The following is a 16,166-nucleotide window of genomic DNA, read 5'->3' as shown; positions in this document are numbered from 1 at the left end:
AAGATTACAGGGGTGTACGGAGGGACACTACACCATAGAGAAGATTACAGGGGTGTACGGAGGGACACTACACCATAGAGAAGATTACAGGGGTGTACGGAGGGACACTACACCATAGAGGAGTCTATAGGGGTGTACGGAGGGACACTACACCATAGAGGAGTCTATAGGGGTGTACGGAGGGACACTACACCATAGAAGAGTCTATAGGGGTGTACGGAGGAACACTACACCATAGAGAAGATTACAGGGGTGTACGGAGGGACACTACACCATAGAGAAGATTACAGGGGTGTATGGGGACACGGGGACACTTCCATGCACAGAGAAGTATACGTACAAGTACATGCGTACAGAGAGATGATACACAGAGGAGTCAGTAACCTTGTCTATTTATTAGTGCAGGAAAAATAAACACAGGAACATATTAGAAGGCATTGCACCCGAAGTGTGATTAGGTTGGTTGTCTGTGCATCATCAGGACACACTGCAGCTCTATGGGGACAACAACCCTCCAGATTTCTCCTTTAATGGACTGCAGTCTTCATTTAGGTCATCTCAGATCACAACCATGAATATTGGAAGCTTAGTGACATGGCTCTGACTGCAGTCATGGACAAGCATGCGTATAACCGACAACCACCAGTTACCGCACCAGCCTTCCTTGCCAAGCGGACGGTTGCAGACTTCTCCAGGTGACTGGCGTTCCCTGAGGTTCTCCAAGCTTGGATTGAGTAAGTATGGCCCATAAGGGAATGTGTCAGTTCAGAGACAGCGTGACAAGGACGTGGTCACTGACTACTTCAGAAGATAACACACAGAGAATTATCACCAGAGTTTGTAACAGTCTTCAATAAAACAAAATTGTCTGCAACTTCAGTATGGGGGATCTCCGAAGCCTCCTCATAGGTGGTAGTGGAATTCTTTAGGGGAGATGGTGGAGTAGACAGGGTTGTCGTCACCAGGTGAGGGTGGGATTTCTCAGGGTAGATGTGGCAGTGGGCAGGACTGTGGTCACCAGGTGGTGGTGGTATTCTTCAGAGGAGATGGGGAGTAGATAGTATTGTGGTCACCAGGTGGTGGTGGGATTCCTAAGGGGAGATGGGGGAATGGGCAGGGTTGTGGTCACCAGGTGACGGTGGGACTGCTCAGGGGAGATGTGGCAGTGGGCAGGACTGTGGTCACCAGGTGGTGGTGGTATTCTTCAGGGGAGATGAGGAGTAGATAGTATGGTGGTCACCAGGTGGTGGTGGGATTTCTAAGGGTAGATGGGGGAATGGACAGGGTTATGGTCACCAGGTGATAGTGAGATTCCTCAGGGGAGATGAGGTAGTGGACAGGACTGTGGTCACGAGGTGACGGTGGGACTCCGCAGGGGAGATGTGGCAGTGGGCAGGACTGTGGTCACCAGGCAGTGGTGGTATTCTTCAGGGGAGATGGGGAGTAGATAGTATTGTGGTCACCAGGTGAAGGTGGGACTCCTCAGGGGAGATGGGGAGTAGATAGTATTGTGGTCACCAGGTGGTGGTGGGATTAATAAGGGGAGATGGGGGAATGGACAAGATTCTGGTCACCAGGTAAGGGTGGGATTCCTCGGGGGAGATGGTGGAGTGGACAGGATTGTGGTCACCAGGTGGTGGTGGGATTCTTCTTGTACTCTCTGTAGTCTGCTTCACAGAAGAATGCTAGCTCTGTTTCATGGGCTGTCAAAAGAACAGGGTAAAGGTTACACCACAAACAAAGATATCACAATAATTTACTAAAATTAATGTCAAGTGTGGCAAATTCCATCCACTCCTGAGCTCACCATCTCCAACAATCACACACAGCAGCAGAGCACGTCCTATTCAAGTCCTGGCAAAGATACTAGCCTACAACAGCCAGTCCTGGCAGAGACACCTGGCTACAACCAGTCCTGGCTGTGACACCAGCCGGTCTTGGGAGTGACACCAGCCTACAACCAGTCCTGGGAGTGATGCCAGCCTACAACCAGTCCTGGCAGTGACTCCAGCCTACAACCAGTCCTGGGAGTGACGCCAGCCTACAACCAGTCCTGGGAGTGACGCCAGCCTACAACCAGTCCTGGCAGTGACACCAGCCTACAACCAGTCCTGGCAGTGACACCAGCCTACAACCAGTCCTGGCAGTGACGCCAGCCTACAACCAGTCCTGGCAGTGACGCCAGCCTACAACCAGTTCTGGCAGTGACAGCCTACAAGTTCTGGGAGTGACAGCAGCCTACAACCAGTCGTGGCAGGGACGCCAGCCTACAACCAGTCCTGGCAGCGATGCCAGCCTACAACCAGTCCTGGCAGTGACGCCAGCCCACAACCAGTCCTGGGAGTGACGCCAGCCCACAACCAGTCCTGGCAGCGACGCCAGCCTACAACCAGTCCTGGCAGCGACGCCAGCCTACAACCAGTCCTGGCAGCGACGCCAGCCTACAACCAGTCCTGGCAGCGACGCCAGCCTACAACCAGTCCTGGCAGCGACGCCAGCCTACAACCAGTCCTGGCAGCGACGCCAGCCTACAACCAGTCCTGGCAGCGACGCCAGCCTACAACCAGTCCTGGGAGCGACGCCAGCCCACAACCAGTCCTGGGAGCGACACCAGCCCACAACCAGTCCTGGCAGCGACACCAGCCCACAACCAGTCCTGGCAGCGACACCAGCCCACAACCAGTCCTGGCAGCGACACCAGCCCACAACCAGTCCTGGCAGCGACACCAGCCCACAACCAGTCCTGGCAGCGACACCAGCCCACAACCAGTCCTGGCAGCGACACCAGCCCACAACCAGTCCTGGCAGCGACACCAGCCCACAACCAGTCCTGGCAGCGACACCAGCCCACAACCAGTCCTGGCAGCGACACCAGCCCACAACCAGTCCTGGCAGCGACACCAGCCCACAACCAGTCCTGGCAGGGACACCAGCCCACAACCAGTCCTGGCAGCGACACCAGCCCACAACCAGTCCTGGCAGGGACTCCAGCCCACAACCAGTCCTGGCAGGGACTCCAGCCTACAACCAGTCCTGGCAGGGACTCCAGCCTACAACCAGTCCTGGCAGGGACTCCAGCCTACAACCAGTCCTGGCAGGGACTCCAGCCTACAACCAGTCCTGGCAGGGACTCCAGCCTACAACCAGTTCTGGCAGGGACTCCAGCCTACAACCAGTTCTGGCAGGGACCCCAGCCTACAACCAGTCCTGGCAGTGACACCAGCAAACAACCAGTCCTGGCAGGGACTCCAGCCTACAACCAGTCCTGGGAGTGACACCAGCCTACACCCAGTCCTGTCAATGACACCAGCCCACAACCAGTCCTGGCTGCGACACCAGGCTACAACCAGTCCTGGCAATGACGCCAGCCCACAACTAGTGATGCCAGTCTATACCTGCCAGTATTGCCATTCTATAACAGTGAAGTCCTGGCAGGGAATTGAGGAGATTTTACACTTCAGGCTGGTACATTGTCTCTCATCTGATGTTTAATTCATCCATCTGGAGGAATATGCAGAGCGCGGCACAAATTGGCAGCTCCGCAATACCTTCAAACACCTCTAATTACCCACATGGGACCGGCAGCGAGTGCGGCACGCACAGCGGCGTCTGAGCAGTCACAGCGCTGTCACCTGGCCGGGTCAAGGAGCTGCTCCCTCAAACCGGGGTCAGAAATTACTCATTCTGGGCACAGCCGGGCACACAAGAAGCATTAACCCATGCAGCACATGTGTCTGGCAGGAAGACAACGCAGTGCTACCATCATGCCAGCCCCCAGGAACAAAGACCCGGCACAAACTGTTCTCTACTGCTTCCAGAGGAAGGGGGGACTGACTCCCCCGGCACAAACTGCCCTCCACTGCTTCCAGAGGAAGGGGGGGGACTGACTCCCCCCTCCCCCCCGGCACAAACTGCCCTCCACTGCTTCCACAGGAGGGGGGAGACTGACTCCCCCTCCCCCGGCGCTGACACGGTGCAGGACACTTCTAGCCTATAGCAGGGGCAGATCACGTGTGCCGGGCCAGAACGTGTCCCATCCACCCTGCAGAACATTGTACTCTGGCAGCTGCCCCCCACCTCCCTATATTCCTGCACACACAGCACCCCCTGCTGGCCATCAGTGTACACTGCATGCAGCTTATCTCCGGACCTGAACTCACATCTTCCACGCTGCTCTATTGCTAGATACACACCATCCAATTTTCTGTTCAATAGATTTTCCTATCACTTTTCTTATCAATTTCCATTCACTTCTATGATAAATAGACCAGAAAAACGATTGAAAATAAGATTGCACATGCCGGAAATCATCTATTGAACCATCTATCTAACAGAACATTGTATGGTGTGTAACTAGCATAAAGGATAAGCAACAGCATAATCTTTAAAGAAAAACTTTTCTCTGTTACAGCTGATACAAATCCAGCAATAAATCTGCAGTGTGTCTACTTCCTGCTTTCATGGAAGCAGACATATTGTTAAACATCCGTCACCGCAACTCCATCGCAACGGTCGCTAGTCCGCCACGCGTACCGCGTGTGTATGCGGACTAGCGACAGCAACCCATAGCCGGAGCTTCCAGCGGGTGGGGGGGGGGGCTGAGGAACCTTTAGTGACAGCTTCCGCCGCATCTCTGTCCCTCTGTGCGCCGTGTGTACGGCTGCTGCACAGAGGGACCTGGCGACAAGCTGTCACCGAGCTGTCACGTCCACGGTGTGCCAGCGACCAGCTACAACGGTCCCCCATGTGTCCTCAGCTTAAGAAGGGGGCAGCAACACAACAGGGGAGGGGTCCAGAAAGACCCCTACTCAGGAGAAACTCGCAGCTGTGTACACACGCCAGGATACACTCGGACGCGGCACAAGATAAAGAGCACCTCTACTGAGAATCTACTGTGTGTGCATACAGCGCCCCCTCCCGATACCTCTGCCAGCAATCAGCCCAGCCCACCAGTACAGCCAAGGGCATTGTTCTGCCCACAGCCCATCTACTTCCCCTACTGGCCATCACTGTGTACTGCATGCAGCTTATCTCCTGTCACTTCCCCTCCAGAGCTCCCCCTGCTGGCCATCACTCTGTACTACATGCAGCTTATCTCCTGTCACTCCCCCTCCAGAGATCTGACACACAGAGCTCCCCCTGCTGGCCATCACTGTGTACTGCATGCAGCTTATCTCCTGTCACTTCCCCTCCAGAGCTCCCCCTGCTGGCCATCACTCTGTACTACATGCAGCTTATCTCCTGTCACTCCCCCTCCAGAGATCTGACACACAGAGCTCCCCCTGCTGGCCATCACTGTGTACTACATGCAGCTTATCTCCTGTCACTCCCCCTCCAGAGATCTGACACACACAGAGCTCCCCCTGCTGGCCATCACTGTGTACTGCATGCAGCTTATCTTCTGTCACTCCCCCCCAGAGATATGACACACAGAGCTCCCCCTGCTGGCCATCACTGTGTACTACATGCAGCTTATCTCCTGTCACTCCCCCTCCAGAGATCTGACACACAGAGCTCCCCCTGCTGGCCATCACTGTGTACTACATGCAGCTTATCTCCTGTCACTCCCCCTCCAGAGATCTGACACACACAGAGCTCCCCCTGCTGGCCATCACTGTGTACTACATGCAGCTTATCTCCTGTCACTCCCCCTCCAGAGATCTGACACACAGAGCTCCCCCTGCTGGCCATCACTGTGTACTACATGCAGCTTATCTCCTGTCACTCCCCCTCCAGAGATCTCACACACAGAGCTCCCCCTGCTGGCCATCACTGTGTACTACATGCAGCTTATCTCCTGTCACTCCCCCTCCAGAGATCTGACACACAGAGCTCCCCCTGCTGGCCATCACTGTGCACTGCATGCAGCTTATCTCCTGTCACTCACCCTCCAGAGATCTGACACACAGAGCTCCCCCTGCTGGCCATCACTGTGTACTACATGCAGCTTATCTCCTGTCACTCCCCCTCCAGAGATCTGACACACAGAGCTCCCCCTGCTGGCCATCACTGTGTACTGCATGCAGCTTATCTTCTGTCACTCCCCCCCCCAGAGATCTGACACACAGAGCTCCCCCTGCTGGCCATCACTGTGTACTACATGCAGCTTATCTCCTGTCACTCCTCCTCCAGAGATCTGACACACAGAGCTCCCCCTGCTGGCCATCACTGTACACTACATGCAGCTTATCTCCTGTCACTCCCCCTCCAGAGATCTGACACACAGAGCTCCCCCTGCTGGCCATCACTGTGTACTACATGCAGCTTATCTCCTGTCACTCCCCCTCCAGAGATCTCACACACAGAGCTCCCCCTGCTGGCCATCACTGTGTACTACATGCAGCTTATCTCCTGTCACTCCCCCTCCAGAGATCTGACACACAGAGCTCCCCCTGCTGGCCATCACTGTGTACTACATGCAGCTTATCTCCTGTCACTCCCCCTCCAGAGATCTGACACACAGAGCTCCTCCTGCTGGCCATCACTATGTACTACATGCAGCTTATCTGCTGTCACTCCCCCTCCAGAGATCTGACACACAGAGCTCCCCCTGCTGGCCATCACTGTGCACTGCATGCAGCTTATCTCCTGTCACTCACCCTCCAGAGATCTGACACACACAGAGCTCCCCCTGCTGGCCATCACTGTGTACTGCATGCAGCTTATCTTCTGTCACTCCCCCCCAGAGATATGACACACAGAGCTCCCCCTGCTGGCCATCACTGTGTACTACATGCAGCTTATCTCCTGTCACTCCTCCTCCAGAGATTTGACACACAGAGCTCCCCCTGCAGGCCATCACTGTGTACTGCATGCAGCTTATCTCCTGTCACTCCCCCTCCAGAGATCTGACACACAGAGCTCCCCCTGCTGGCCATCACTGTACACTACATGCAGCTTATCTCCTGTCACTCCCCCTCCAGAGATCTGACACACAGAGCTCCCCCTGCTGGCCATCACTGTACACTACATGCAGCTTATCTCCTGTCACTCCCCCTCCAGAGATCTCACACACAGAGCTCCCCCTGCTGGCCATCACTGTGTACTACATGCAGCTTATCTTCTGTCACTCCCCCCCAGAGATATGACACACAGAGCTCCTCCTGCTGGCCATCACTGTGTACTACATGCAGCTTATCTTCTGTCACTCCCCCCCCCCCCCCCCCCCCAGAGATATGACACACACAGAGCTCCCCCTGCTGGCCATCACTGTGTACTGCATGCAGCTTATTTTCTGTCACTCCCCCTCCAGAGATCTGACACACAGAGCTCCCCCTGCTGGCCATCACACTGTACTGCATGCAGCTTATCTTCTGTCACTCCCCCCCCAGAGATCTGACACACAGAGCTCCCCCTGCTGGCCATCACTGTGTACTACATGCAGCTTATCTCCTGTCACTCCCCCTCCAGAGATCTGACACACAGAGCTCCCCCTGCTGGCCATCACTGTGTACTACATGCAGCTTATCTCCTGTCACTCCTCCTCCAGAGATCTGACACACAGAGCTCCCCCTGCTGGCCATCACTGTGTACTGCATGCAGCTTATCTCCTGTCACTCTCCCTCCAGAGATCTGACACACAGAGCTCCCCTGCTGGCCATCACTGTGTACAACATGCAGCTTATCTCCTGTCACTCCCCCTCCAGAGATCTGACACACAGAGCTCCCCCTGCTGGCCATCACTGTGTACTACATGCAGCTTATCTCCTGTCACTCCTCCTCCAGAGACCTGACACACAGAGCTCCTCCTGCTGGACATCACTGTGTACTACATGCAGCTTATCTGATGTCACTTCCCCTCCAGAGATCTGACACACAGAGCTCCCCCTGCTGGCCATCACACTGTACTGCATGCAGCTTATCTCCTGTCACTCCCCCTCCAGAGATCTCACACACAGAGCTCCTCCTGCTGGCCATCACTGTGTACTACATGCAGCTTATCTCCTGTCACTCCCCCTCCAGAGATCTGACACACAGAGCTCCCCCTGCTGGTCATCACTCTGTACTACATGCAGCTCATCTCCTGTCACTCCCCCTCCAGAGACCTGACACACACAGAGCTCCCCCTGCTGGCCATCACTGTGTACTACATGCAGCTTATCTCCAGTCACTCCCCCTCCAGAGATCTGACACACACACAGAGCTCCCCCTGCTGGCCATCATTGTGTACTACATGCAGCTTATCTCCTGTCACTCCCCCTCCAGAGATCTGACACACACAGAGCTCCCCCTGCTGGCCATCACTGTGTACTACATGCAGCTTATCTCCTGTCACTCCCCCTCCAGAGATCTGACACACAGAGCTCCCCCTGCTGGCCATCACTGTGTACTACATGCAGCTTATCTCCTGTCACTCCCCCTCCAGAGATCTGACACACAGAGCTCCTCCTGCTGGCCATCACTGTGTACTACATGCAGCTTATCTCCTGTCACTCCCCCTCCAGAGATCTGACACACAGAGCTCCCCCTGCTGGCCATCACTGTGTACTACATGCAGCTTATCTCCTGTCACTCCCCCTCCAGAGATCTGACACACAGAGCTCCCCCTGCTGGCCATCACACTGTACTGCATGCAGCTTATCTCCTGTCACTCCCCCTCCAGAGATCTGACACACAGAGCTCCCCCTGCTGGCCATCACTGTGTACTACATGCAGCTTATCTCCTGTCACTCCCCTCCAGAGATCTGACACACAGAGCTCCCCCTGCTGGCCATCACACTGTACTCCATGCAGCTTATCTCCTGTCACTCCCTCTCCTGAGATATGACACACAGAGCTCCCCCTGCTGGCCATCACTGTGTACTACATGCAGCTTATCTCCTGTCGCTCCCCCTCCAGAGACCTGACACACAGAGCTCCCACTGCTGGCCATCACTGTGTACTACATGCAGCTTATCTCCTGTCACTCCCCCTCCAGAGATCTGACACACAGAGCTCCTCCTGCTGGCCATCACTGTGTACTACATGCAGCTTATCTCCTGTCACTCCCCCTCCAGAGATCTGACACACAGAGCTCCCCCTGCTGGCCATCACTGTGTACTACATGCAGCTTATCTCCTGTCACTCCTCCTCCAGAGACCTGACACACAGAGCTCCCCGTGCTGGCCATCACTGTGTACTACATGCAGCTTATCTCCTGTCACTCACCCTCCAGAGATCTGACACACAGAGCTCCCCCTGCTGGCCATCACTGTGTACTACATGCAGCTTATCTCCTGTCACTCCTCCTCCAGAGATCTCACACACAGAGCTCCCCCTGCTGGCCATCACTGTGTACTGCATGCAGCTCATCTCCTGTCACTCCTCCTCCAGAGATCTGACACACAGAGCTCCCCCTGCTGGCCATCACTGTACACTACATGCAGCTTATCTCCTGTCACTCCCCCTCCAGAGATCTGACACACAGAGCTCCCCCTGCTGGCCATCTCTGTGTACTACATGCAGCTTATCTCCTGTCACTCCCCCTCCAGAGATCTCACACACAGAGCTCCTCCTGCTGGCCATCACTGTGTACTACATGCAGCTTATCTCCTGCCACTCCCCCTCCAGAGATCTGACACACAGAGCTCCCCCTGCTGGCCATCACTCTGTACTACATGCAGCTCATCTCCTTTCACTCCCCCTCCAGAGATCTGACACACAGAGCTCCCCCTGCTGGCCATCACTGTGTACTACATGCAGCTTATCTCCTGTCACTCCCCCTCCAGAGATCTGACACACAGAGCTCCCCGTGCTGGCCATCACTGTGTACTACATGCAGCTTATCTCCTGTCACTCCTCCGCCAGAGATCTGACACACAGAGCTCCCCCTGCTGGCCATCACTGTGTACTGCATGCAGCTTATCTCCTGTCACTCTCCCTCCAGAGATCTGACACACAGAGCTCCCCTGCTGGCCATCACTGTGTACAACATGCAGCTTATCTCCTGTCACTCCCCCTCCAGAGATCTGACACACAGAGCTCCCCCTGCTGGCCATCACTGTGTACTACATGCAGCTTATCTCCTGTCACTCCTCCTCCAGAGACCTGACACACAGAGCTCCTCCTGCTGGCCATCACTGTGTACTACATGCAGCTTATCTGATGTCACTTCCCCTCCAGAGATCTGACACACAGAGCTCCCCCTGCTGGTCATCACTCTGTACTACATGCAGCTCATCTCCTGTCACTCCCCCTCCAGAGACCTGACACACACAGAGCTCCCCCTGCTGGCCATCACTGTGTACTACATGCAGCTTATCTCCTGTCACTCCCCCTCCAGAGATCTGACACACACACAGAGCTCCCCCTGCTGGCCATCATTGTGTACTACATGCAGCTTATCTCCTGTCACTCCCCCTCCAGAGATCTGACACACACAGAGCTCCCCCTGCTGGCCATCACTGTGTACTACATGCAGCTTATCTCCTGTCACTCCCCCTCCAGAGATCTGACACACAGAGCTCCCCCTGCTGGCCATCACTGTGTACTACATGCAGCTTATCTCCTGTCACTCCCCCTCCAGAGATCTGACACACAGAGCTCCTCCTGCTGGCCATCACTGTGTACTACATGCAGCTTATCTCCTGTCACCCCCCCTCCAGAGATCCGACACACAGAGCTCCCCCTGCTGGCCATCACTGTGTACTACATGCAGCTTATCTCCTGTCACTCCCCCTCCAGAGATCTGACACACAGAGCTCCCCCTGCTGGCCATCACACTGTACTGCATGCAGCTTATCTCCTGTCACTCCCCCTCCTGAGATATGACACACAGAGCTCCCCCTGCTGGCCATCACTGTGTACTACATGCAGCTTATCTCCTGTCACTCCCCCTCCAGAGACCTGACACACAGAGCTCCCACTGCTGGCCATCACTGTGTACTACATGCAGCTTATCTCCTGTCACTCCCCCTCCAGAGATCTGACACACAGAGCTCCTCCTGCTGGCCATCACTGTGTACTACATGCAGCTTATCTCCTGTCACTCCTCCACAGGAGACCTGACACACAGAGCTCCCCGTGCTGGCCATCACTGTGTACTACATGCAGCTTATCTCCTGTCACTCCCCCTCCAGAGATCTGACACACAGAGCTCCCCCTGCTGGCCATCACTGTGTACTACATGCAGCTTATCTCCTGTCACTCCCCCTCCAGAGATCTGACACACAGAGCTCCCCCTGCTGGCCATCACTGTGTACTACATGCAGCTTATCTCCTGTCACTCCCCCTCCAGAGATCTGACACACAGAGCTCCCCCTGCTGGCCATCACACTGTACTGCATGCAGCTTATCTCCTGTCACTCCCCCTCCAGAGATCTGACACACAGAGCTCCCCCTGCTGGCCATTACTGTGTACTACATGCAGCTTATCTCCTGTCACTCCCCTCCAGAGATCTGACACACAGAGCTCCCCCTGCTGGCCATCACACTGTACTGCATGCAGCTTATCTCCTGTCACTCCCTCTCCTGAGATATGACACACAGAGCTCCCCCTGCTGGCCATCACTGTGTACTACATGCAGCTTATCTCCTGTCACTCCCCCTCCAGAGACCTGACACACAGAGCTCCCACTGCTGGCCATCACTGTGTACTACATGCAGCTTATCTCCTGTCACTCCCCCTCCAGAGATCTGACACACAGAGCTCCTCCTGCTGGCCATCACTGTGTACTACATGCAGCTTATCTCCTGTCACTCCCCCTCCAGAGATCTGACACACAGAGCTCCCCCTGCTGGCCATCACTGTGTACTACATGCAGCTTATCTCCTGTCACTCCTCCTCCAGAGACCTGACACACAGAGCTCCCCGTGCTGGCCATCACTGTGTACTACATGCAGCTTATCTCCTGTCACTCCTCCTCCAGAGATCTGACACACAGAGCTCCCCCTGCTGGCCATCACTGTGTACTGCATGCAGCTTATCTCCTGTCACTCTCCCTCCAGAGATCTGACACACAGAGCTCCCCTGCTGGCCATCACTGTGTACAACATGCAGCTTATCTCCTGTCACTCCCCCTCCAGAGATCTGACACACAGAGCTCCCCCTGCTGGCCATCACTGTGTACTACATGCAGCTTATCTCCTGTCACTCCTCCTCCAGAGACCTGACACACAGAGCTCCTCCTGCTGGCCATCACTGTGTACTACATGCAGCTTATCTGATGTCACTTCCCCTCCAGAGATCTGACACACAGAGCTCCCCCTGCTGGTCATCACTCTGTACTACATGCAGCTCATCTCCTGTCACTCCCCCTCCAGAGACCTGACACACACAGAGCTCCCCCTGCTGGCCATCACTGTGTACTACATGCAGCTTATCTCCTGTCACTCCCCCTCCAGAGATCTGACACACACACAGAGCTCCCCCTGCTGGCCATCATTGTGTACTACATGCAGCTTATCTCCTGTCACTCCCCCACCAGAGATCTGACACACACAGAGCTCCCCCTGCTGGCCATCACTGTGTACTACATGCAGCTTATCTCCTGTCACTCCCCCTCCAGAGATCTGACACACAGAGCTCCCCCTGCTGGCCATCACTGTGTACTACATGCAGCTTATCTCCTGTCACTCCCCCTCCAGAGATCTGACACACAGAGCTCCTCCTGCTGGCCATCACTGTGTACTACATGCAGCTTATCTCCTGTCACTCCCCCTCCAGAGATCCGACACACAGAGCTCCCCCTGCTGGCCATCACTGTGTACTACATGCAGCTTATCTCCTGTCACTCCCCCTCCAGAGATCTGACACACAGAGCTCCCCCTGCTGGCCATCACACTGTACTGCATGCAGCTTATCTCCTGTCACTCCCCCTCCTGAGATATGACACACAGAGCTCCCCCTGCTGGCCATCACTGTGTACTACATGCAGCTTATCTCCTGTCACTCCCCCTCCAGAGACCTGACACACAGAGCTCCCACTGCTGGCCATCACTGTGTACTACATGCAGCTTATCTCCTGTCACTCCCCCTCCAGAGATCTGACACACAGAGCTCCTCCTGCTGGCCATCACTGTGTACTACATGCAGCTTATCTCCTGTCACTCCCCCTCCAGAGATCTGACACACAGAGCTCCCCCTGCTGGCCATCACTGTGTACTACATGCAGCTTATCTCCTGTCACTCCTCCACAGGAGACCTGACACACAGAGCTCCCCGTGCTGGCCATCACTGTGTACTACATGCAGCTTATCTCCTGTCACTCCCCCTCCAGAGATCTGACACACAGAGCTCCCCCTGCTGGCCATCACTGTGTACTACATGCAGCTTATCTCCTGTCACTCCCCCTCCAGAGATCTGACACACAGAGCTCCCCCTGCTGGCCATCACTGTGTACTACATGCAGCTTATCTCCTGTCACTCCCCCTCCAGAGATCTGACACACAGAGCTCCCCCTGCTGGCCATCACACTGTACTGCATGCAGCTTATCTCCTGTCACTCCCCCTCCAGAGATCTGACACACAGAGCTCCTCCTGCTGGCCATCACTGTGTACTACATGCAGCTTATCTCCTGTCACTCCCCTCCAGAGATCTGACACACAGAGCTCCCCCTGCTGGCCATCACACTGTACTGCATGCAGCTTATCTCCTGTCACTCCCTCTCCTGAGATATGACACACAGAGCTCCCCCTGCTGGCCATCACTGTGTACTACATGCAGCTTATCTCCTGTCACTCCCCCTCCAGAGATCTGACACAAAGAGCTCCTCCTGCTGGCCATCACTGTGTACTACATGCAGCTTATCTCCTGTCACTCCCCCTCCAGAGATCTGACACACAGAGCTCCCCCTGCTGGCCATCACTGTGTACTACATGCAGCTTATCTCCTGTCACTCCTCCTCCAGAGACCTGACACACAGAGCTCCCCGTGCTGGCCATCACTGTGTACTACATGCAGCTTATCTCCTGTCACTCCCCCTCCAGAGATCTGACACACAGAGCTCCCCCTGCTGGCCATCACTGTGTACTACATGCAGCTTATCTCCTGTCACTCCTCCTCCAGAGATCTCACACACAGAGCTCCTCCTGCTGGCCATCACTGTGTACTACATGCAGCTTATCTCCTGTCACTCCTCCTCCAGAGACCTGACACACAGAGCTCCCCGTGCTGGCCATCACTGTGTACTACATGCAGCTTATCTCCTGTCACTCCCCCTCCAGAGATCTGACACACAGAGCTCCCCCTGCTGGCCATCACTGTGTACTACATGCAGCTTATCTCCTGTCACTCCTCCTCCAGAGATCTCACACACAGAGCTCCTCCTGCTGGCCATCACTGTGTACTACATGCAGCTTATCTCCTGTCACTCTCCTCCAGAGACACACAGAGCTCCCCCTGCTGGCCATCACTGTGTACTGCATGCAGCTCATCTCCTGTCACTCCTCCTCCAGAGATCTGACACACAGAGCTCCCCCTGCTGGCCATCACTGTACACTACATGCAGCTTATCTCCTGTCACTCCCCCTCCAGAGATCTGACACACAGAGCTCCCCCTGCTGGCCATCTCTGTGTACTACATGCAGCTTATCTCCTGTCACTCCCCCTCCAGAGATCTCACACACAGAGCTCCTCCTGCTGGCCATCACTGTGTACTACATGCAGCTTATCTCCTGCCACTCCCCCTCCAGAGATCTGACACACAGAGCTCCCCCTGCTGGCCATCACTCTGTACTACATGCAGCTCATCTCCTTTCACTCCCCCTCCAGAGATCTGACACACAGAGCTCCCCCTGCTGGCCATCACTGTGTACTACATGCAGCTTATCTCCTGTCACTCCCCCTCCAGAGATCTGACACACAGAGCTCCCCCTGCTGGCCATCACTCTGTACTACATGCAGCTCATCTCCTTTCACTCCCCCTCCAGAGATCTGACACACAGAGCTCCCCCTGCTGGCCATCACTGTGTACTACATGCAGCTTATCTGATGTCACTTCCCCTCCAGAGATCTGACACACAGAGCTCCCCCTGCTGGCCATCACACTGTACTGCATGCAGCTTATCTCCTGTCACTCCCCCTCCAGAGATCTCACACACAGAGCTCCTCCTGCTGGCCATCACTGTGTACTACATGCAGCTTATCTCCTGTCACTCCCCCTCCAGAGATCTGACACACAGAGCTCCCCCTGCTGGTCATCACTCTGTACTACATGCAGCTCATCTCCTGTCACTCCCCCTCCAGAGACCTGACACACACAGAGCTCCCCCTGCTGGCCATCACTGTGTACTACATGCAGCTTATCTCCTGTCACTCCCCCTCCAGAGATCTGACACACACACAGAGCTCCCCCTGCTGGCCATCATTGTGTACTACATGCAGCTTATCTCCTGTCACTCCCCCTCCAGAGATCTGACACACACAGAGCTCCCCCTGCTGGCCATCACTGTGTACTACATGCAGCTTATCTCCTGTCACTCCCCCTCCAGAGATCTGACACACAGAGCTCCCCCTGCTGGCCATCACTGTGTACTACATGCAGCTTATCTCCTGTCACTCCCCCTCCAGAGATCTGACACACAGAGCTCCTCCTGCTGGCCATCACTGTGTACTACATGCAGCTTATCTCCTGTCACTCCCCCTCCAGAGATCCGACACACAGAGCTCCCCCTGCTGGCCATCACTGTGTACTACATGCAGCTTATCTCCTGTCACTCCCCCTCCAGAGATCTGACACACAGAGCTCCCCCTGCTGGCCATCACACTGTACTGCATGCAGCTTATCTCCTGTCACTCCCCCTCCTGAGATATGACACACAGAGCTCCCCCTGCTGGCCATCACTGTGTACTACATGCAGCTTATCTCCTGTCACTCCCCCTCCAGAGACCTGACACACAGAGCTCCCACTGCTGGCCATCACTGTGTACTACATGCAGCTTATCTCCTGTCACTCCCCCTCCAGAGATCTGACACACAGAGCTCCTCCTGCTGGCCATCACTGTGTACTACATGCAGCTTATCTCCTGTCACTCCCCCTCCAGAGATCTGACACACAGAGCTCCCCCTGCTGGCCATCACTGTGTACTACATGCAGCTTATCTCCTGTCACTCCTCCACAGGAGACCTGACACACAGAGCTCCCCGTGCTGGCCATCACTGTGTACTACATGCAGCTTATCTCCTGTCACTCTCCTCCAGAGACACACAGAGCTCCCCCTGCTGGCCATCACTGTGTACTGCATGCA

The 16,166-nt window shown here is 55.3% G+C and overlaps 1 protein-coding gene across 1 annotated transcript in view; it reads right to left on the bottom strand.

The window, feature by feature from the left end:
* Window positions 1–376: 376 nt before the first annotated feature.
* Window positions 377–16,166, bottom strand: part of C7H2orf76 (chromosome 7 C2orf76 homolog) — a 54,796-nt gene continuing 39,006 nt past the window's right edge. Inside the window, exon 6 of the mRNA XM_068246330.1 lies at window positions 377–1,703. Coding sequence (XP_068102431.1) covers window positions 1,627–1,703 — 77 coding nt within the window. The 3' untranslated portion in view covers window positions 377–1,626. The remainder of the gene's footprint in view (window positions 1,704–16,166) is intronic.

Source organism: Hyperolius riggenbachi, chromosome 7 (assembly GCF_040937935.1).
Source record: "Hyperolius riggenbachi isolate aHypRig1 chromosome 7, aHypRig1.pri, whole genome shotgun sequence".
Lineage (NCBI taxonomy): Eukaryota > Metazoa > Chordata > Amphibia > Anura > Hyperoliidae > Hyperolius > Hyperolius riggenbachi.
The sequence above is the reverse complement of the archived record's forward strand: the minus strand, read 5'-3'. Positions and strand labels throughout refer to the sequence as shown.